This window comes from Sebastes fasciatus, chromosome 14, assembly GCF_043250625.1.
Source record: "Sebastes fasciatus isolate fSebFas1 chromosome 14, fSebFas1.pri, whole genome shotgun sequence".
In the NCBI taxonomy this organism is placed as follows: domain Eukaryota; kingdom Metazoa; phylum Chordata; class Actinopteri; order Perciformes; family Sebastidae; genus Sebastes; species Sebastes fasciatus.
This window is the reverse complement of record NC_133808.1, coordinates 22508408-22530048: the sequence shown is the minus strand read 5'-3', so window position 1 is coordinate 22530048 and position 21641 is coordinate 22508408. Positions and strand designations below refer to the sequence as shown.

Below are 21641 nucleotides of genomic sequence, written 5' to 3'. Positions count from 1 at the left end.
AGGAAAAACACAGGTGGAAATAATACTAACGATGGCTCTCCCAGGTCAATTAATGTTATTAATTACATGCCAAAATATCTGCTTTAAAAAGACTTATTAAAACAATAAAGTATAAAGTACTAATCAATGTTTAAATCATCAGAAACTGTCAGTTTTTATTTTCTTTGGCATTAAAAAATATTGAATACGGAGATAAAATATCATCCATTTCCTTTAAAAGAACTATTGAACTGACTTTCAGAAAAAAAGTTAATCCCAACAAGAAAGTAGGCTACAACAAGGAAGTGACAGAACAATAGCTCATCCATTAACAAGTGTGTTACAGCATAGGACGTTGAATCTGTATGCTTATGTACTCTCCTTTGTGGCTATGTGCAGTAAAATATCGCCACCTTCTGGTCCTTCAGGTACATAGCAGAGTCTCAGTTCTCTCACACACACTGGCTCTCAGATCTGGGTCATGTTAAAGTTCGAGGAAAGCCTGAGCAGTTTGTCAAATTTTGATATCCTTTCAAAATCTGATCTTTGGTCAAACATGGTGATGTAATATACTGGTCTTCACTTTTGTTCATTTTGAAACTTGTTTTTTGGGTATAGAGAAGGCTAAAATACGTGTTAAGACATTAAAAATAATGTTGGAGAAGTGTTCAGTTGACTGTTTTGGTCTATACAGTATCTTTTTCGCTCATAACAGTCCCCATAGTTCTGCAGTTATTGTGTTTCCCCCAGTCTTAGACGTAGTTGTTGAGCCTATAGCCGCTGCTGGAAAGGGAGCAAAGTGAGGGAGCGCGATTGTCCTTCAGGGCCTCGGGGGGCTTGTAGGGTGGAGCAGGAGGATATATGTGGTTGAAGGCAGGTGGAGGTGATATTGGCTGACTCCTCTGCACATGGGGGGGCCTCTGTGACCTGCCACCATTGCTGCTCCAGCATAGCACCAGTCCTCCGGCCAGACTGAGGCAGGCCGAGGCGTAGCCGAGGTACACGGCCAGGCCGATCTCGTACTTCAAGCCGCTTGGAAGGAAGGGGTCGTAGAAATCCATGATGACATCGTTGGTGGTCCAGGACACGGTGACCAGGCAGAGCAGGCCGGCACAGAGGAAACAGATCCCCCCACTCAGCACCAGGGGAGACTTGATCAATGAGTCACGGGCGAAGCGGGTACACTTCATCCCCATCACGGACACCAGAGACGCCAGGACTGAGGTGACGCAGGAGAGCACCATGAGCGCCCGGGCAGCCTAATGTGGAGGAGAATAGACAAGCACTTTAACATTAAAACAGATTCTGATAGTAGCCTGCAGGGTAAGAAAACTGCAACTGCACTACTTGGTCATACCAGACCATCATCTATCCATCCGGGCAATGCATTTTAAAAATGATTATGTGCTAATCACAGTGGGCTACCTCCGGGTCTGAGAAGTGAAGCCAGTGCTGAAGTACCTTAAACTTGCATTCTTTCTAACAGCCAGCAGGGGGCGACTCCTCTGGTTGCAAAAATAAGTCTGATTGTATAGAAGTCTATGAGAAAATGAGCCTACTTCTCACTTGATTTATTACCTCAGTAAACATTGTAAACATGAGTTTATGGTCTCAATCGCTAGTTTCAAGTCTTCTTCAATACAGCATGATGTTCATTTAGTAATTGATGGTCCCATTTAGAGTCAAATAGACCATAAAGCAGGGTATGCTTTAGGGCATGGCTATCTTGTGATTGACAGGTTGCTACCACGGCGTTGTCCGGTCTGGGTATTGTCTGTGTTTTCATTTGAGAACTTTCACTTTTGTTTTCAGTTGTTGAATAATAATTGTAACAGTGACTACGTCCACTTCTTATATACAGTCTATGGCTAATCGTTAAGGCTGCAACTAAATAACTAACTGAGAAATAATTCTAATTATTGATTAATCTGCTGAATATTTTTCTTGAGTAATCATTTAACTGTTTTGTCTATAAAATAGTCCAAGGAAGCATCTTCAAATTCCTTGTATTGTCTGACCAACAGATAAAACCTCAAAGATATTTAGTTTACAATAATATAAAACAGAGAAAAGCAACAAATCTTCACATCTGAGAAGCTGAAATTAGAAAATATTAGGCGTTTTTGCCATAGACTGTATATAAGAAGTGGACAAAGTCATCGTGACATCACCCATTTGTTTGTGGACTGCTGTTTTTAAGCCTCGAGTTCAGCCACCATCTTGTTTTTTTGGAACCAGAAGTGACACGAGAGGATGGAGCTAAGTACAAATGAACTCTGAATAAAAACATTTTTAGGCGACCTAAATATTACAATTAACTTTGATGAACTGAAAACACACTATGAAAGGGTTAAGGTTGTAAGACGAAAACATGGACAACTCCCAGACCGGATAACACCGTGGTAACGACCTGTCAATCACAAGGTAGCCATACCCTAAAGCATACCCTGTGTAGTTTGTGTTTGAAAAACAACTTAAGTGATTAATGAATTATCTAACTGGTGATTCATTTTTTTGCTGTTTCCCATGATAAGGTGCTTTGGGTAAAAGCGTTCACTAAATGGTGACTGTGTGGTACCTGCAGGTCGCGTGGCAGTGCCAGTAGAGATCTGTACACCTCACATTGGTAGATGCCAGTGCTGTGCCACACACACTCCATCCACAGGCCTTTCATATAGGCGGTGGTTGTGATGATGTTGGCGCCCACGTAGGCTGTGCTGCGCCAGTGGGGGAGCAGAGTCGCAACGACAGTCCCTACGAACCCCAACAGCCCCAAGAAGAAGCCGAGGAGTTGGACCGCCATGCTGGCCATGATTGGCTCACTCGGACAGATGCTCAAAAAACTGCAAAGTATAAAGTTACACTTTGAAATCACTGTCGATGATAAACATATCACCACATTAAAAAAGAAACACTTTAAGAACAAAACTACAGTCCCCCAGGCTGAAGACGAGGCTGGATATTCCTTCTGTTATCTGCATGGTCTCCAGCAGTACAGTAAATTCCACCGAGCTTACATCCAGTCACAGAGTCTGAGCCATTCCTCAAGTGTCTCCGGCAGAAATAGCTGTGGAAACTTTCTGGCATCAGTCTCTGGTGAGTGGCAGGTGACAGCATCTGTAACTAATGAGAGCAGCGTTCAGCTTCACCTGTTTAACGCTCTCCTCTGGAGGGCAAACCACAGCAGTCTATTTGTTAAGCTCCCCGCCGCCCCTCAGGAAAGGAGAGAGAGAGAGAGAGGAAATTAAACATTTACAGGAACCACCCAAGCTGAGAGTGCTGTTATAAACCACTAACTTTGAACATTTTTCACAGCTCTGCAGGGTATTTGATAGAGAAAGGGACTGAGTGACTTGATGACAGAGCACTTCTAGCTATGACAATAAGGAATAGTAGCGACTTATGGTTCTAATAATTGACCAACTTACATTATGTCCAACTTAACCTCTGACATGAGATCACCTGGCACTCAGTTCTACATTTATGCAGTGGTGGAAGAAGTACTCCAATCTTAAACTTGAGTAAAAGTAGAAATACCATGGCTTAAAAGTACGATATTATCAGCAAAATGTACTTAAATTATGAAAAGTAAAAGTAGTCATTGTGCAGAATGGCTCCTTTAAAATTTTTATATAATCATAGAATATTATATTATTCCGTTATTAGTATTTTAATGCAGTTGTTTGTCAATGTGGAGACAATTTTAGATACTTTATATACTACTGGGTATGTTAGTAGTATAGTACTGCATCATGTTATATAAGCACATGATATGTAAAAATTACAATAACTCCCTCTGAGATGTACCGGAGTAGAGGTATAAAGTAGCAGAAAATGGAAATACTCAAGTATTGTACAAGTGTTACTCTAAATTGTACTGATGTGCAGTACTTGAGTAAATGTACTTAGTTACATTCCACCACTGAATTTGTAAATTCACAGATGATTAATTAAAATTGTCCGTGTCTAGAAGGTAACCCCAAAACTGCGAAAACTTTCTCGCTGGCCAACAACCTTAACCATCTTGTGAGAGTTTCATAGTTTGGGTGTTACCTTCTGGACACAACTGTAAAAATTCCACAACTGCCCAGGAAGCTCTAGGCCACAGTAATAAACTCATTGGTGGTTATGCATTTACTTTTGTTCCTTCTCAGTGTTTAGAACAAAATGTCCTCTAGGTGAAAAAAACCAAAAGGGAATAAGGAGGGGACAATTTTTCAAACAATGACAACCCAAGTGTCTGAAAAAACACAATGTCAACAGTGAAAATATGTTTTCATTAACTGACAAATAAAACACACCTAAATGCAAAATTCCTTGCTGTACCCGCAAGAATGAATTTTAAAGCAAGGAAACCAATCTGTGCTCATATATTGTTTTCACTTCCTCAGAGAACAGAGGCTGCGTTATAAAGCCTGTTTATTGTTCAGCGTTAGACCTGGCACTGTTGGGGCCTCTTAAAATATCACAGATACAACAAACCTCATTGTGTTTACTTAATGATTGACTACGCTGAAGGCATAACAAGTGAGCAATAGGAACAAAGACAAGGCTGCGACAGGCATCTTTGTTTCATGTTGGTTTACCCACAAATTAGCAGCAGAGCTTATGTAATATTCATAACTTTTTGTCACTTGCCAATTGCAATATCTACACTGATGCTTAATCTTTCACATTTTAATATTTAGTAAAAACTCTCCACATTTGGATACTCACCAACTAGGTCACAGGGGGACTACAGATCCATGGTCACAGGTGTCCAGACGGTACACTTCCAGATAAATAGGCCACTGATTCCACGCCGACCAGCTCCTTCTGTCTCTGCTGCTGCCTCAACACACAAGGAATATGTGTCTGTGCTGCAGGAGTGTCAGAAATGTGACTGGTCAGAGTTAGATATCATCACCATCATCATCAGCAGCAGCAGCATCATGTCAGAGATGACATGAGAGACAGTCCCAGTGATGGCTTGTTGCTCCAGTCAGATAAACCCGTGCACCCGGAGGCAGAGCAGTGTTGCCAAGCAGAGAGGTACAGAAGAGATATTGTCCTCACTGGTTGGGCTGTTTTTGTCTCAATAATTCTGCTCCCTGCAGCTCCACATCTGTTGAACGAATAATGGACAAAATGAAAAGAAAGAATCAATAAATTTATTAGCATAGCAACTTGTAGAAAAACATGAATATACTAATTACAATTAGGGTTCAATCAGCAGGTATTTAAGCAGTTAAAAGCAACACTGTAGTATGCGTTTGTGTGGTACATACTGTTCCGCAAGCCAGGTGAGGTCACTCAAAACTGCAGTTTTATCTCTGGGTTTCCTCTGAGGTCCATCTTCATCCTTTGCAGTACCTCTCTCTGTCTCCCTCTGCACCCCGAGGGTAACCTACCGTGACATCCTGTTGGTATACAAGGGCATTTTCCGGGCCCTTCCCCTGGGTCCCTTGTGTAGCATTCAGGTCTCTGTCAGAGCTCTATAGCGAAGGGATGATCCTCTCCGAGGTCTGCCTGTGGGAGACGCCATTTGAATGTGGAACACTTAATAGTCTTAGTTAAGCAGAATAATCCCATGATTAGCAGCTGAGCATAGCTGGTCTGTTGTGCAGTGCTGGAGGGTAACACAGCCATGATGGTGTGTGTAGCACAGGACTGCATTTTTTTGTTTTTTGTGTCTTCAGAGGTCTGAAAAGCTGCACTCTTTCTTTGTACTGCACATACATTTTCAATGATGCAGATATACACAACATTCTCAAAATAAAGTACAAACTAACATACGGTATCTTAAAGGCCCTGCACTCCCACACAGGTGTTCTGGCTGATTAGACCTCAGCTCAGGTTGAGGTTGGGAGGCGTGATGATGGGAGTTACGTGAGGTCACAGGAACTTCATGAACTAATAGCACGGACAAAGGAGAAGGAGTGTCTTTTAGCTCACCAAGTAGAGCGTGTGCCCCATGCAGGCTGAGTCCTTAGCAGCAGCCTGTGTTTGATTCCTACCTGTGGATCTTTGCAGCGTGTCATCCCCTCTGTCACTCTCCAGCTGCTCTAATAAAGACAATCAAATAAAAAAAAAAATCTTAAAAAACCCAAACGAACAAAACATTGATGAGAGAAACTCATCACTAATAAGCTAAAAATATGTATTTAATAAATCATATAATTTATGGTAATTATTATTGCTGGATTACTATTTGATATTTGAGAAATTAATTATTATAACAATAATCACAATATATAATAAATCATTTTAGAATGATTTATAAGGTCAAGTATCATAATACTTCATAACTGTTGATTACTCACTCATTTATTGCAAGAATCATAGTCTACTGCTTTATAATGTCATTATAAGTGGTCATTGTTTGCTTTAAGTTAAGTAAAGCAAAAATATATATAATTAAATCCATGCAAGAATAACACTGAATGTTGATATATAGAGCATTATGAATAATTATCACTGTGATTATACAGTGCTATGAGCAGAATATAACACATTCAAATTATGTTTTTAATGCATTATAGACATGGGAGTCACACAAAGTGTTACCAAACTAAAAACTTCACCTGTAAAAAACGCATCTTATCAAAAAATAACAGAAAAGCTGGTGTACTATTATCAATATCTAATACATTATGGGACAAGGGCAAATACTCTTTAGTCTAACTACTAACCATGTATCTGATGGCTCCAGTTACACATGGAGATCATGTATAATATAGCTTTACTAGTGTTACCTTGATCTAACGTTAACTTCTGTTAACAGGTAACTGTGTGATTAAATACCAAACATTAGAAACTTCACCATTAACTCCCCTGCTATAAATAGTTCCTTGCTTTTAACTTTAATGTTTCTTTAGTGACACTTTGAATACTTTAACCTTACTTGTGGTTAGTAATGTGTATTATGGATACTTCACTGAACATGTCTTCTTGTCTTACCTCAGAGATGAAAGGAGGGAGACGCTTCTTCAGAGTTTCTTTGGCTGTAAAGTCATTGATTTCGCGCCGTTGTGTAATTGTTTACTAACCTAGCTAGCACACAGCTGACTGAACTTTCACAGCTGCCTTTTATCGACATTACTAAGTTCATAGTGTTGGTAAGAAACTCTATTGCTTTAATGTTAGCTGATAATTATATGTCTCAGTCTGTGACCTGTTTATGAAACGACTATTATTAGATAAACTAGTTTGTCAAGAGTTCAGTTTAGCTGTTTACCTGGTTAGCTAGCTAACCTAGCTACAACCTAGCTACAACCTAGCTACAACCTAGCTATAACCTATACTAGCTATAACCTAGCTATAACCTATACTAGCTATAACCTATACTAGCTATAACCTAGCTATAACCTATACTAGCTATAACCTATACTAGCTATAACCTAGCTATAACCTATACTAGCTATAACCTAGCTATAACCTATACTAGCTATAACCTATACTAGCTATAACCTAGCTATAACCTATACTAGCTATAACCTATACTAGCTATAACCTAGCTATAACCTATACTAGCTATAACCTAGCTATAACCTATACTAGCTATAACATATACTAGCTATAACCTATACTAGCTATAACCTAGCTATAACCTATACTAGCTATAACCTATACTAGCTATAACCTATACTAGCTATAACCTATACTATCTATAACCTATACTAGCTATAACCTAGCTATAACCTATACTAGCTATAACCTATACTAGCTATAACCTAGCTATAACCTATACTAGCTATAACCTAGCTATAACCTATACTAGCTATAACCTATACTAGCTATAACCTATACTAGCTATAACCTATACTAGCTATAACCTAGCTATTACCTATACTAGCTATAACCTAGCTAGCTATAACCTATACTAGCTATAACCTAGCTATAACCTATACTAGCTATAACCTAGCTATTACCTATACTAGCTATAACCTAGCTAGCTATAACCTATACTAGCTATAACCTATACTAGCTATAACCTATACTAGCTATAACCTAGCTATTACCTATACTAGCTATAACCTAGCTAGCTATAACCTATACTAGCTATAACCTAGCTATAACCTATACTAGCTATAACCTATACTAGCTATAACCTAGCTATAATCTATACTAGCTATAACCTAGCTATAACCTATACTAGCTATAACCTAGCTATTACCTATACTAGCTATAACCTAGCTAGCTATAACTTATACTAGCTATAACCTAGCTATTACCTATACTAGCTATAACCTATACTAGCTATAACCTAGCTATAACCTATACTAGCTATAACCTATACTAGCTATAACCTATACTAGCTATAACCTAGCTAGCTATAACCTTTTTTTGTTTTTTAAATGCATTAAAAAAAAATTACATACAGAACAAGAACAAATAAAATATGTAAAATTATACATGAAAATAATAATAAATGAAATTAAGGGCTGTACCTGTAATTCATATTAATAATAATAATAATAATAATAATAATAATAATAAATGAAATTAAGGGCTGTACCTGTAATTCATATTCTTCTATTATGCTAAGAAGTTTCAATGCATTTTTGTTTTTCATGACTTTAAGGGCTTTTATGTAAGAAAGAAACTCAGAATGAAACACATTAAACCTATAGGTTTCACTTTCATAGACTTGGATTTGTGCAAATAAAATTTTACAAGTATGAGAATGTTATTCACCAGAAAGTCATCTTTGTTATTGTCCAAGACAAGACCATAAACAATGTCCTTTTGAGAGAAGTTTCCCAGATGAGAACATTTTGGGAAAAGCCAGTCATGTATATCAGAAGCCATAAAGCTCCAGAATACATACAATGAAAACATAAATGATCAGTAGTTTCAGTATCATCACAAAATACACAGTTATTGGTTTCAATTACAAATCGTTGTCGCAACAAATCACTGGATGGATACACTCTGTTTAATATTTTAAAATGGATTTCTTTTGCTTTGGGAGTTATGGGGAATTTTTAGATATTTAGTTCGTAAGGTTAGTTAGTTATACTGTCTTACTACTGCTTCTGTGTTTCTTTAAAGGTTAGTTTGAGAGTTTCTTTTACTTTTCAAGTCAAATTTTGCCCTATCTTTATGTCATACAGTAATCTCAGCTGGTGGTAGTAATGGTGAGGAAAGCCTCCAGAAACGCTGTGAAATTCACCCTGACACACAAATCCCACAAGAGGGCTCATCAATATCATCATCATCATCATCATCACCGGCCCAATCCCACCAGAACCATCATGACCCGCAGCCAGAGTCACACCAGCGGCTGCTTCTTTCACAGGCTCCCCTCAGAGGTGTTTGACATGATCCTGGATAAACTGACTGGTAGGTGCAACTGGTTAACCTTGTAACATAACCTTTTAACTACCTTAACCTTCAGTGTTTGATTGACACTTTTATGTATTTGCATCTGAACTACATTTCTTTGTGATTAGAAAAAATAACCTCTGATTGGATTAAAGTCCTGATATTTTGTACAGTGCTTTTAGTGTTTATCAGTACTCATTTGGATATTTTAAACTAAAGGTTAATACGTACATTAATTATCAGTAATATAATAAATAATATTGAGGTTTGCATTGCATATACAGAGTAGAACCTATGTACCAAACAGTTTTTGCATGTGTGTACCAAATATTATTTCCATTTCTTCAATTCAAGCACTACTTCTAGGACACTTTTAGATGTGTCAAAGGGACTGTTTGTAAGAATCAGAAATGCTTGTTAATAGCGACACCTGTGGCCGTTAAGTCAACGAAAGTCAGCGTCCTGTTGCTCACGCTTGTGCTCGCTCTACATATACTGTACATGAACGAGCATCGCTCAAAACAGTGAGGCGACACACGTCAGCTAAAACCACAATATCACTCTATATTTCAGCTGCTTGGCAGTAATGTTAGCTGACCAGACGAAGGTCTATCCATGAATCACTGCTGATCCTAGTGTTGGCTTTTCCTGCTTCAGCCTCCCAACCGCGGCCGGAGGGAGACACCGGAGTTTTTGTCGGAGACAATAACGTTACTCGCTGCGGAGCCCCGTCACAAGACACGGAAAACCTCTGTTGGTCTGGAGGAGCTGCATTTATTTCTGCACAAACGTCCCCTGTACATTCACTAGATATTCTCAGAGCTAAACCAACTCTTCTGCAGTGTGTAGTGAGCGTGCATGCACGTAAGAGTGGAGCGAAATAGCAAGGACGAGCGCGGTGTGTGAATGAAGGCAAGCAGGCAGGCAGAGGAGCAGAGTACAGCAGAGACTCCGGCCCTGGAGACCAAAGCTACGGTCTCCCCCGCGTCCTCCGATCGCGGCCAACACTGTTTAACAGACGGGCTTCACTAGATAGAACTTTGCGGTTTTGGTGCTTCCGTGTAGTTTGTGTTGGAGTCTGAGTATGAGCAGCGTAGCCACACGCGAGCACGCATGGGATACCGACCCGGATTGATTTATATGTGTAAAAAGTTACGAACAGTCCCTTTAATAAAGAAAACAATGCTCAATTTCAATATTGCAAATTTATGAGATGAAACTGTGTGTGTCTGCCAGTGATGGAGATCAGTGTGTTCAGCATGGTGTCCAAGGACATCACTAGATACGTTGTGGACTACATCTCCACCCTGGCCTGGAAGAATAAAACGATCATTCAAAGCTTTCACCGCTCCACCTGCCTTGAGCAGTCATCCACTATTGGACACTACAGAGACCTGGGTATGTGGCAACATATATTTAGCTAAATGATTTATTTTGTATATTCTCACTTGAAACAGTACTATGGATAAGCTTCCCTGTCAAGTGAAGGGATAGGAAAGACCAGAATTAATAATTTGATAATGTGCTTTTGTGTTCAATGTCTCAGGTTTGTTGTTCAAGAGATGCACCCTGTTGCATCCAACAAAGGACAGGTTAAAGTTTATCTTTAGCAAGTTTTCACAGGTAAGAAAAGGAGAAGTGAGAGGACAAGCAAGATCAGAGAATGTGATGCATTAAATATCCAGCCCGTTCTCATTCCGAGGGCGTCAAATATCAACGCTTTGTCACGACTTTCGGCGGTATGCAACGCACCGGACTTTACATTAACTATAATGTAAACCCATCCGCGGCAACAGTTAAACGCTCAGAGAAAGCGCTGTGGTGACGTACTTTCAAGAGCGAAAAAGACACACAGGGTGGGTGGGCGGGAGGGGAGGTGGATCTGTCCAACACAAGGCTTTCATCCAGGAGACCGCTGTTCACGTCCCGTGCGTTAAGTTTCTGTCATGTTACAATCGTTCGTTCGTGTTCACAACATCCAGTCACATTTTTATTGTAAAAAAGTAATAATTTTAAGCCCAGCCATGTTGTTTTTTCCTAAACCTAACTAAGTGGTTTTGTTGCCTAATTCTAAGTAAGTGTTTTTGTTTAATTCACAACGTTAAGCACGTGTTTACTGTGACCGAAAAGTGACGCCAAGGGTATGAGAATGCGTTAAAATGTCACATCAACAAAGAAAATGTAATTACACCAGGCTAATTGATTTAACTTACTAACGGATTCAACTTTAAGACTAATGGTGTACATAGTGTAATTTGCCTCATTACCTTTGGAATGCTGCACATGCGCACATTGCAATGTTATACTGTATATTATTCAGCCCTAATATCTACTGATCATAACCTATGCTAATGATGAGGCAAACATAGACTAATCGGTTTCAGATTCCCTGCTTCCTGTTGGAGCAGTGTTTGGCACCAGACTGCATCGGCTTCTCCAGCTACGGAGTCTTCCTCCAGGTGAGATAGACAATTGTGTAATAAACTGAAACTTGGTTGTAATTAAAGGAAATGCCAAACCAGATACGGCTAAGGGTGGATAAACTCCCGATAAACACTGGATATATATGGCTGAGAGATCATAGGCTTCTTATGAATCATGTCTCACCTTTTTGTCCTTCATTTTAGCAGGGACTCTTTTCTGTTATTGAAAATGCTCAGATATGTTTTGTTGAATGCTTCACAGACACTGATCGCAGGGTGGGATGAGCTGGAGTGCCACAGAGTGTTCACCTTCCTGTGTGATCACACAAATCTGCTGCAGAAAATAGAGGCAGTCATCACTGGAAAACCAGGTGTGTGCCTCAGTGTCTGGAAGTGAGAAATGCTGCCGAATATAGAACAGGAGAGTGTAGAAGTGTAATATGGAGAACAGTCCATCAGAGAGGACATCATTCTCTCTACTAGAGCTACAATGTGTGGATTTTTTATGTGATTATTACACCTTTCAAATTATTCTGATGGCGTATGTTTTTTTTGTGGAAAGATCACACAATCCTGGTGAAAACCGGTGAAGTCTGCGTCGTGTTTAAGCTATTCATCTCAGTTCCTCCGGGTCATATTTATTGCGGCGGTGGGTTTAGCAGCATGCATGGGTCACTGAGGTGGTTTAAATCTGAATGTTTACAAAAATAGCATTGCAGAGGGGTAAAGTGACTTCACAGATTTCTACTGACTCTTGGCCTTTTTCCTGTTAAGCTTTGTAAATATCTTAAAAGACATAATACAAAAAAACATGTTTCTTTATGCGTCTGTCTGTCCTCAGGTGTGGGGTGGTACCAAAAGCTGCAGCTCCGTCTATTCTGCCGTCAGGTTCTGTTGGACCCGTGGTCGAACCAGTCAGAGTGTCACTTCTGGCTAACGCAACTCCTGAAGCCTTGGCCCATGGTCTGCCAGGCACACCTGCTGTTCATTCTGTATGGACCTCTGCTGCCTCAGGGTAACATTACTTTTATACTTGCAGTTAATGAAAACAATCAGTTAGTTATCAAACTGTAATCCTCTTTGCCTACAGTAAGCGCTGCGCAATATAGTTTAAAAATGCAATAAATGACAGGTTAGTGGTGAGTTTTGTCTTGAAATGATTTGCTTCCTGCACCAGTGAAAAAATGACTCCTATCTCTTGGCTGAGGTTTATAATTATGTTGAAATTTGATTGCAATGTACAATGTAAGGCTGAGCTTCTCCACAAATAATCAGACAAAAGAACCACTTTAAATCTTGTGTTTAATAGAGATGTGCTCATTAGCCTCTTTAAAATAAGTCATTCAGCATGAAAAAAGCTTAAAAAATGACTAATCAACTAAAGAAATCTTAGTCGACTGAGACCAAAACGACCGATAAGTCAACTAATCGACTAAGAGGGAGCAGTCCTACAAACAAACCACCTATAGTGTTGTACACTGGTGTTGGAAAACTCACCTCCTATTTAGCTTGTTGTCTGTTTTTTTTCCCCATTGAGATGTGGTGTAGCATGACACAGTTAGTAAGCGAGGTGCTCTCCTCCATGCAGGTGCCCTGGGTTGGCAGGATCTGGTGGAGAGGGGGCTTCCTCTCAGCGCTCTGGGGGACCTGGCCCGGGCCATCCTCCTGCTTTTCGGCAAAGTAGAAGACAAAGGCCATACCACCAATTCACTGCTGGCAATCTTGGAGGAGCTCATTGGTATCATACTTCAGTGGTTCTCAAATGTTTTCACGTCACAGATAGTAGGGTTACAGACCCATGGGATAAGAAATGTAACTGATGGTGGACTTGGTTCTCCTCCTCCTCTTCATCATCTGCAGTCATTCCTCAGCCATGGCATGTGGAGAATGTGGCTCGTCTGTTGGTGCTGTGCGGCAGCAGTCTCTGCTACACCGTTCTAGCCAGCAAGGCCGTCAACGGACGACTGATCGAGATCTCCAGACTCATGGTGTACATCATACTGGTGAGTAGGGTTGCAGCATTTTAAACGCCAATATCGCAGTCGATCATGTTCATTTAATTGTGGGAAGCCAAAATTGTGATCGCGATTATTATTTGATTAATTGTGCAGCCCTAATATGATGCAGTTAGACTACATAGTCATTGCATAGTTGATTCATATCAGATTAAACATTGATTCAGGACAAGTGTGCATCCAGGAATAGCTTGAGGCAGACAGTAAAATGAGTCATCTTAAATTCATCACCGATTGCTTTGCCCAGGTCGATGTGACTCATTCCCGTTCAGGGTCAGGGGGCTGGAGCCTTACCCAACATGCACTAGGCAGAAGGCAGACGGACAGGTCTCTCTTCTATTACAACAGTACTGTCATCTGTGGGCTATTAGAGTCACTTGTGCTGTCTGTGGTGCTACATTTGATTAGTTATTCTGTTACCTCCTCATAGGGTCACCATAGCAGTTTTAATTTAAACGCGTCAGTATCAGCCTTCAAAGTAAGCTGGTTGATATCCTCATGGAGAGGGTATTCCTCTCTGTTAACAATGTATGCATCTGTTTCATCTAGGTTTTATTATATGCTTGATTTCCTTGATTTTGATTGAAAATTTCCTCTGGCTTTTCTTCAATTTGACTCGTCACTGCAGGAAAAGCAGTCCGCTATGCCAGATAACCTGTGCACAATACTAGGACCTCGGGACTGACACACCTTCTCAACATTACTATTAACTTACAGTTGTTAATTTTATTAATTAAATCTGCGACAACATTTGTTCTGTGAAAAGGCATATTGGTTCTGTTTTGTCCTCAGGTGTGTGAGAAGGACGGCTATCACATGACGTGGGCGGTGAAAATGGTGCAGCAGATCTGCAAGGTGTTCAGCACGGCCCCCGAGAGGTTCTGCTTCATCCAACATCTGGAGAGCATGTTCTCAGTGGTCACCAGGGAGTTCTTTGAGTTTTCTGTAACAGGTGAGGTGGGACAGCTTCGTTCTTTAGTCTTGACGCCAAAAATTAATTTAGAAAAAAATGGTTCCTTACATCAAGTAATATACCATACTATTGTGATATTGCAATCATAAAAGTATGAAGAAAAAATAACCACAGCATTAAGATGGTGGGCAAATCTACAATAATAAAACATTGAAAGATAAATAACAAACAAGGGAATGACATCATATGTGTAGATACAATCTTAAATTAAACGTATATGAATTTTTGTATCTGTAGAAAAAATATTCAAGTGTATTCAGGGTATATTCGAGCACGGTCGACAATAGAGCGGTACATTCATTACATTATTTAACTCTGCTAATGTGAATACATGAAAAAAGAAACCTGTTTCAAGCTCTCTGAGGTGGATTTGTTAAAAGCTAGAAAAAACAAATGTTTTTTCTTTGTCTTTACTACCTTGCCTAGATTTATCTTGGGTTTGAATACCTCCGCAGTGTCTCTGATTTAAATAAAAAGCCGTATAAAAAGTAATTAATACCATCATCTGTTCTCAGGGAACCATCTGGAGGACAGGGAGACTTTCCAGACCCTGTGTTTCCTCTTGGACTCCAGCGCTCGCTTCCACACTAAATTCCTCCACATGTTCCTCAAATAGGACTGATGCAGATTCAAAGAGGAAGAAACAAACGTCAATAATGAAGGGGGTTAACTAAAGAAGTGAACGAAAACAATAGCAAAACCTGAACGTGGGGGTTGTCATGGTGGCCATGACAATTCAGAGAAATCTAAGATTGAATTTACAGTTCACTATACGCTATAAACAACGCAACATTTGTTGGTTGCAAAGAGAGCTGTTTAATTACTTTGACTAAACAGCATGGGTATTTATACAAATTTTATATTTCTCCAAGTTTTACAATCTTGTTCTACGTAAACATCTTGCATGTTCATGTTTATAAACAGTAAGTAGCAACAGTAGCAATATTTATTCACATTATTTATTCACATTGAACCTTTCTGTAAATATAGTTGTGATACAATGATTACATTGTTTTTGTATAATTTATTAAAATGGTATTTTCAATTTTAATTTGTCTTTATTTTGCCTTATAAAAACAGAAACACAGCAGGCACTCAGCAAATAACACGTTTTTATTATCCTCCAGGTAGTACAATATTCAGCACTGACAGCATTTTCAAAAAAAGTTCAGTTGATGAAATTTGTTAAAGTAAATGATGTGTCATGGAATAAAAAATAAAAATTTTGTAAATGTTACTGTATACAGAAACAACAGTTTACAGTATGTTGTTCAGACTGCATTCACATTTGTGTCAGTAATGATGTGTAACATAGGTAACTAGCTATTAGTGGGAGTTTTAAATAATCACTTTATTGTCATATACCAATTATAATATCAGCAGGATTTAGTTTTTCCAAAGAACCATGGTGTCAAATTCGTAGGACACACTGGAAGTACAAGGCTTTTTGACATTGAAGTTTAAAGCCTACAACGTCAAGTGTGACAAATACTCCAAGGGGTGAATTAGATCCAGTTACCACGTCCACATCGCGTCTGTGGTCGCAGGCATTTCAATGATTCATGTGTTCATTGTTTTGATATGATCTGGCAGGGAAAACAGAAAAATAGATATTTTTTTAATGAAATCTGGTTGTGCTGTCTCTGTATATGACTGATTTGGAGGGAATCAAACATATAATTGATACAAAACATTCAAGAATTCAAAAACATATGTGATCTTTGTGGCATATTTGCAAAATTAGGACAGATTTTGAGAGGGTTCGATGGGTGGTAACGTCAGGAAATGTACACAACACGTAAGATTTACATTCAAACTGGACAAGGGAAGATCAAAAATAACTGAACGCTCTACAGTATAGAGAGGCGAAGTCTTGTCCCTTCCGGTGGACCACCATGGGACCTAGAAAAATATGAACGGTAGTCAACGGCGAGAGATACATTTTTTTAATCCTATTTGAATTGCGCCATGAATCACAAATATGATGTTTGTCAATTAAAAAGATAATTTTGCAAGTTAAGAAAGTCGCAGTTTATCGTAGTATGATTTAGTTTTGTGTGAAACCGCTCAGTGAACTTCATCTCCCCTCTCGCACATTACACGTCACCAACACTAGCTAGCTAGCTGACTTAGCTTTGTTCCACGAACAAATGAACCGTTATCTTACCTGATGTGTTTTATCCAGCGACTCCTGGTCATACTTCAACAGTTTTACAACAAACTGCGACTTTCTTGACTTGCAAAATTATCTTTTAAATTGACAAACATCATATTTGTGATTCATGGCGCAATTCAAAAAAAATATTTGTCTTTCGCCGTTGACTACCGTTCATATTTTTTCCGAAATATGGTCCCATGGGGTCCACTGGAAGGGGCGGGACTTCACCTCTATATACCACACAAAAGCCCCATTTGGATGGGATTTATTTCTGTAGCTGACTAATTTCAATATTACATGACTTTTCTCTTTAATATTAATTACAGTCACAAATATGTACTGTTTTTGGTAATGCTCATTTGACCTACCGTGACTTAAATCCCATCCAGAGAGATGCTTAGATACAATCTACCACTGCAATCACATTACATGTTGACATGATACAGCGTGATTTACTTACTGTGTAATTTGTTCTATGGGTGTGAAAGAAGATATGTCTTAATACAGACAGCATTGCCATTGAAATTTTGATTTAACATGGCCTTTTCTTTCTTTTGGCCCAGTATGACAGTTTTATTAAATTACCTTGTAGCCAGTCCAGCCCTTCCTGTAGGCCCTCTCCTTTGATAGCATTACTGGCACTGAAAAAAATAAGGGGATGTCGAGAAGTTAATCTCCTCTTGGCACACATTCACTTTCTTATGACTTCTCTTGGATCCCGGATGTTTAAAGCTGCCTAGCTGTTTAACCATCTGTCTAATGAGTAAACAGGGTGGTAAACACATGTATGTATAAGCTAACCACGATGCTGTGCCTCCTAATAATGTTTAACCCGAGCCATGGAAAGGGACACACAAGCAGATATTGGAAACAGGCCCAGGAAGGAGCGAGTAAACACGCCTGGTCACTTTATTGTCTCTGTTTAAGACTTTAAGCTGTCATTCTGGAAGCACAAAATGTTGTGGACGGAGAAGAGACGGGGCTTGGCTCAGTTCAGCGTATTTAATCCACGTGCACTTCACTCAAGGCTACCCAACACTAGCGTGATTTCTGTGGCAAACTACTCAACAGTGTCTCTAGAAGTGGTAATCTTTGTCTTTGCTTACAGACCCTTCATCAGAGTGAATATTTTACAAATCCCTGTGGGACTGTATGTGTGACCAGTGAGAATCAAAAGAAATAACAAACTAAATATTGGTTATGGACTGACAGTGTGCAGACAGATATTTTACCAGATGTGCCAGGGTTTGTCTTTGATGTTCTCCAAAGACAACATCTGTGAGACCTTGACAGAAGACATGGCGTCCCGCAGATCCGTCTTGTTAGCGAAGAACAATACTGGCATCTTTTTGCTGCGGATATCTGGATAGTAAGACAGACATGAAGGCCAGTGAATCATCGGCCAAGAGGAAGATAACACTCTTTTTAATTGGTTTTGTTTATCCAATAATGAGTTAAAGGGACTGTTTGTAACTTCTTACACGTATAAATCAATCCGGGTTGGTGTCCCATGCGCGCTCGCGTGTGGCTACGATGTTCAGACAAGACTCCAACACAAACTAAACTGCCGGAAGCACCAAAACCGCAAAGTTATATCTAGTGAAGCCCGTCTGTTAAACAGTGTTGGCCGCGGTCGGAGGACACAGGGGAGACCGTAGCTTTGGTCTACAGGGCCGGAGTCTCTGCTGTGACGGGGCTCCGCAACAGAGGTTTCCTGTGTCTTGTGAAGTGACGGGGCTCTGCAGCGAGAAACGTTATCGTCTCCGACCAAAACTCCGGTGTCTCCCCTGTTTCCTCCGGCCGCGGTCGGGAGGCGGAAGCAGGAAAAGCCAACACTAGGATCAGCATTGATTCATGGAGAGACCTTCGTCTGGACAGCTATCATTACTGCCAAGCAGGTGAAATATAGAGTGATATTGTGGTTTTAGCTGACGTGTGTCGCCTCACTGTTTTGAGCGATGCTCGTTCATGTCTATGTAGAGCGAGCACAAGCGCGATCAACAGGACGCTGACTTTCGTTGACTTAACGGCCACAGGTGTCGCTGTTAACAAGCATTTCTGATTCTTACAAACTGTCCCTTTAAAGAGTATCGGCAGATAATCAATAGTTTGTGTAGACATATATACTGCATATATCTTAAATGTGAAAATTTTCTTAAAATGATACATAAAAAATGTGTACCATATTAGACCATGTGGCATAACGGACGACTAAAACTAGCAGGTTTTCATTCAACCAAAAGTGAAACTTTAGTGTATAAACTTATGTTAGTCTTTAGGGCTGTTTCCTCTTTGTTAATTAGTTGATCATTTCATAGATTTCCCAATATGAACCCTGAACCATAACATATTTTATGAAAGGCTGAACGCACGAGGCATACAGTATAAATCAATTATGCTTTCTACAGAAAAAAAATTGCATTGGTACTGTGTCTTTATACAAAGGAGTTAAAACAGTATATTGCAGGTACCTTCGTGATTGAGAAGAGTATCCAGCTCCTCTTTGGCAACAACCATTCTCAGTTTGTCACCGCTGTCAATGACAAATATGATCGCATGGCTTTCTCTGAGGAGGACAAGAGAAGAAGTTAGAATAGACACAGTCATGTTACTGTAGTGTGTTTTAATATTTGACGGGCATGTTGTGTGCGTTTCATACTTGTAGTAATGCTCCCATAGGTTTCTATATCTGCTTTGCCCAGACATATCAAAGACTGTAAAAGACAGGCTGCATGCAGAGAGAGAGAACAGATTAGTCTACGTCTGTAAACTAAAAAAAAAAGAATAAATATATATAATAAATGTAAATAAAATCTACCTGGAACTCTTGAACTTTTCAATGTTGAAGCCAATTGTTGGGACTATTTCTTGTGCCTGTGTCTGCATTCACACACACACACACACACACACAAACATGCACAGAGACACACATGCGCACACAAAAACAGACAAGTAACAGCAAAAGTATGTCAACAAGTAAGCGGTATAAGGAGAGTATGATATGGGCTTTACCTGACTAACATGTTTCCAGTCTTCTGACAATGGGCCTAAATGATTCGAATGCTGAAAACAAGCAATCAGTGAATGATTGCAGTGAGATTTTGACAGGCCGTGTCACAATATCTAACCCAAATTATAATTTTTTTTATGTGTACCCACATGGCAGACTACAGTGCACAAGGGCCTCTTACAAAATATGTTAATTCTCACAATGACGCCCAGTTTCATGTACTTACATTAGACGGTTTGAGTTGGTTGATGATGGTAGTTTTGCCGCTGTTGTCCAGCCCGATACACAAGACGTTGACCTCTTTCTTCCTGAGGCCGAACCAGCCCGACAGTTTATCCAGCAGCCCCATTAGACCTGATTTACGCTACACCATTTAAATTTTAACACATCACCCCATAGATAGTCTGGAAGTTAAATACACTAAATGTACAAATTCTCATCCAAGCAAGTGATAATGACAAACATAGCCGTGTGTTCCCAGTACTTGCCGTGAATAGTGTCAGCAGCTGAGATGCCGCCTGGGCGTCCCAGCTGACAGGTAATCCTATTAAGGCACATTAAGCTCTGTGAACCACCCGGTGACCTGATCATGGAGTATGAAGCATTTGATTTACTACTCTTACACCTCACCTTACATCACCTTAATTAAGGAGCCACTATCTAATGTGTCAGTTTGTGTGCTTTAAACTAATTCAATCTGTGATCTACAATGAATTTGAAATCACAGACACATACACACAAATGTCACAGTAAACTAGGAGTACGAGGCCATACATATCTTAATGAGGTCACCGTAAACTACATGTATATGGCCATATGAAAGTATATGTAACCATAAAGGAAACATATTTGTTTTAAAGAAGGGATGAGGCAAAGTATCATGTATCCAATCTGAAGATTATATATCTAATATTACATTTTCAGAATGATTGCAGGAATTTAATTTGGGCTTCTCACATGGCAGGTGTGGAGCTGGTCAGCAGTCCAACAGCTCCATCTTTTGGTTATCAGTTATGTGCTTGACTTCATGTAGTTACCAGGTTGAAGGGGTGGTACAAGACTCATATAGCTTAGAGAGAGAAACTGGTTATTTTATTTACATATTTCATTGTATTTAAGTTGTTAAACTGTATTCTTTTTTATTTTTATTTTATTAATAACTTATTTTATTGTATTTAAGATGTAAAGCTTTATTCTATTTTATTAATCACTTATTTTTATTGTATTTAAGTATTTTATTTTATTGTTATTTTATTAATCACTTATTTTTATTGTATTTAAGTATTCTATTTTATTGTTATTTTATTAATCACTTATTTTTATTGTATTTAAGTATTTTATTTTATTGTTATTTTATTAATCACTTATTTTTATTGTATTTAAAATGTAAAGCTTAATTCTATTTTATTATTATTTTATTTATCACTTATTTTTTTTATTGTATTTACGTTGTAAAACTATTTTATTTTATTGTAATTTTATAAATCACTTTTTTTATTGCATTTAAGTTGTAAAATTGTATTTCGGTATTTCTATTTTTATTTATTTATTTAAGTTGTGAAATTGTATTCTATTTTATTGTTATATCATTAATGATTTATTTTATTGCATTTAATTTCCAAAATGTTGCTCTATTTTATTGTTATTTTATTAATCTTTTTTTTTTTTAATTTCACACTGTTTTACTACTATTACTGTTATTATAACTTTTAATTCTGTTATATTACATTAGTATAATTTTATTGTCTTGCGTGCATTGGTCTCAAATTATCAAATT

At 38.9% G+C, this 21641-nt stretch overlaps 3 protein-coding genes across 6 annotated transcripts; 1 reads left to right on the top strand and 2 right to left on the bottom strand.

Moving 5' to 3' along the window:
* Nucleotides 1-125: 125 nt before the first annotated feature.
* On the bottom strand, nucleotides 126-7051 carry LOC141782872 (claudin-14-like). Its single transcript, XM_074659694.1, has 7 exons — nucleotides 6919-7051; nucleotides 5914-6023; nucleotides 5247-5487; nucleotides 4696-5083; nucleotides 3129-3192; nucleotides 2558-2822; nucleotides 126-1238 (listed from the first exon to the last, which is right to left on the bottom strand). Exons 6-7 carry the CDS (start codon nucleotides 2789-2791, stop codon nucleotides 732-734), a joined length of 741 nt encoding a protein of 246 aa, XP_074515795.1. The 5' UTR covers nucleotides 2792-2822; nucleotides 3129-3192; nucleotides 4696-5083; nucleotides 5247-5487; nucleotides 5914-6023; nucleotides 6919-7051; the 3' UTR covers nucleotides 126-731.
* LOC141782871 (F-box only protein 47-like) lies at nucleotides 6935-16270 on the top strand. Its single transcript, XM_074659692.1, has 12 exons — nucleotides 6935-7076; nucleotides 9075-9303; nucleotides 10522-10683; nucleotides 10832-10908; nucleotides 11670-11744; nucleotides 11971-12079; nucleotides 12550-12723; nucleotides 13297-13446; nucleotides 13569-13711; nucleotides 14516-14675; nucleotides 15212-16106; nucleotides 16139-16270. Exons 2-11 carry the CDS (start codon nucleotides 9096-9098, stop codon nucleotides 15310-15312), a joined length of 1359 nt encoding a protein of 452 aa, XP_074515793.1. The 5' UTR covers nucleotides 6935-7076; nucleotides 9075-9095; the 3' UTR covers nucleotides 15313-16106; nucleotides 16139-16270.
* LOC141782873 (ADP-ribosylation factor-like protein 6) lies at nucleotides 16144-20434 on the bottom strand. 4 transcript variants are annotated; one of them, XM_074659696.1, is made up of 8 exons: nucleotides 20091-20430; nucleotides 19867-19917; nucleotides 19673-19734; nucleotides 19514-19582; nucleotides 19326-19420; nucleotides 18087-18216; nucleotides 17440-17495; nucleotides 16144-16282 (listed from the first exon to the last, which is right to left on the bottom strand). In XM_074659696.1, exons 1-8 carry the CDS (start codon nucleotides 20211-20213, stop codon nucleotides 16257-16259), a joined length of 612 nt encoding a protein of 203 aa, XP_074515797.1. In that variant the 5' UTR covers nucleotides 20214-20430; the 3' UTR covers nucleotides 16144-16256. The 4 variants fall into 4 exon arrangements, with proteins under 4 accessions (XP_074515797.1, XP_074515799.1, XP_074515796.1 ...); XM_074659698.1 differs by lacking the exon at nucleotides 19867-19917 and having other exon boundaries at nucleotides 20091-20419; XM_074659695.1 differs by lacking the exon at nucleotides 16144-16282 and having other exon boundaries at nucleotides 16997-17495; nucleotides 20091-20434.
* Between the last annotated feature and the right edge of the window lie 1207 nt (nucleotides 20435-21641).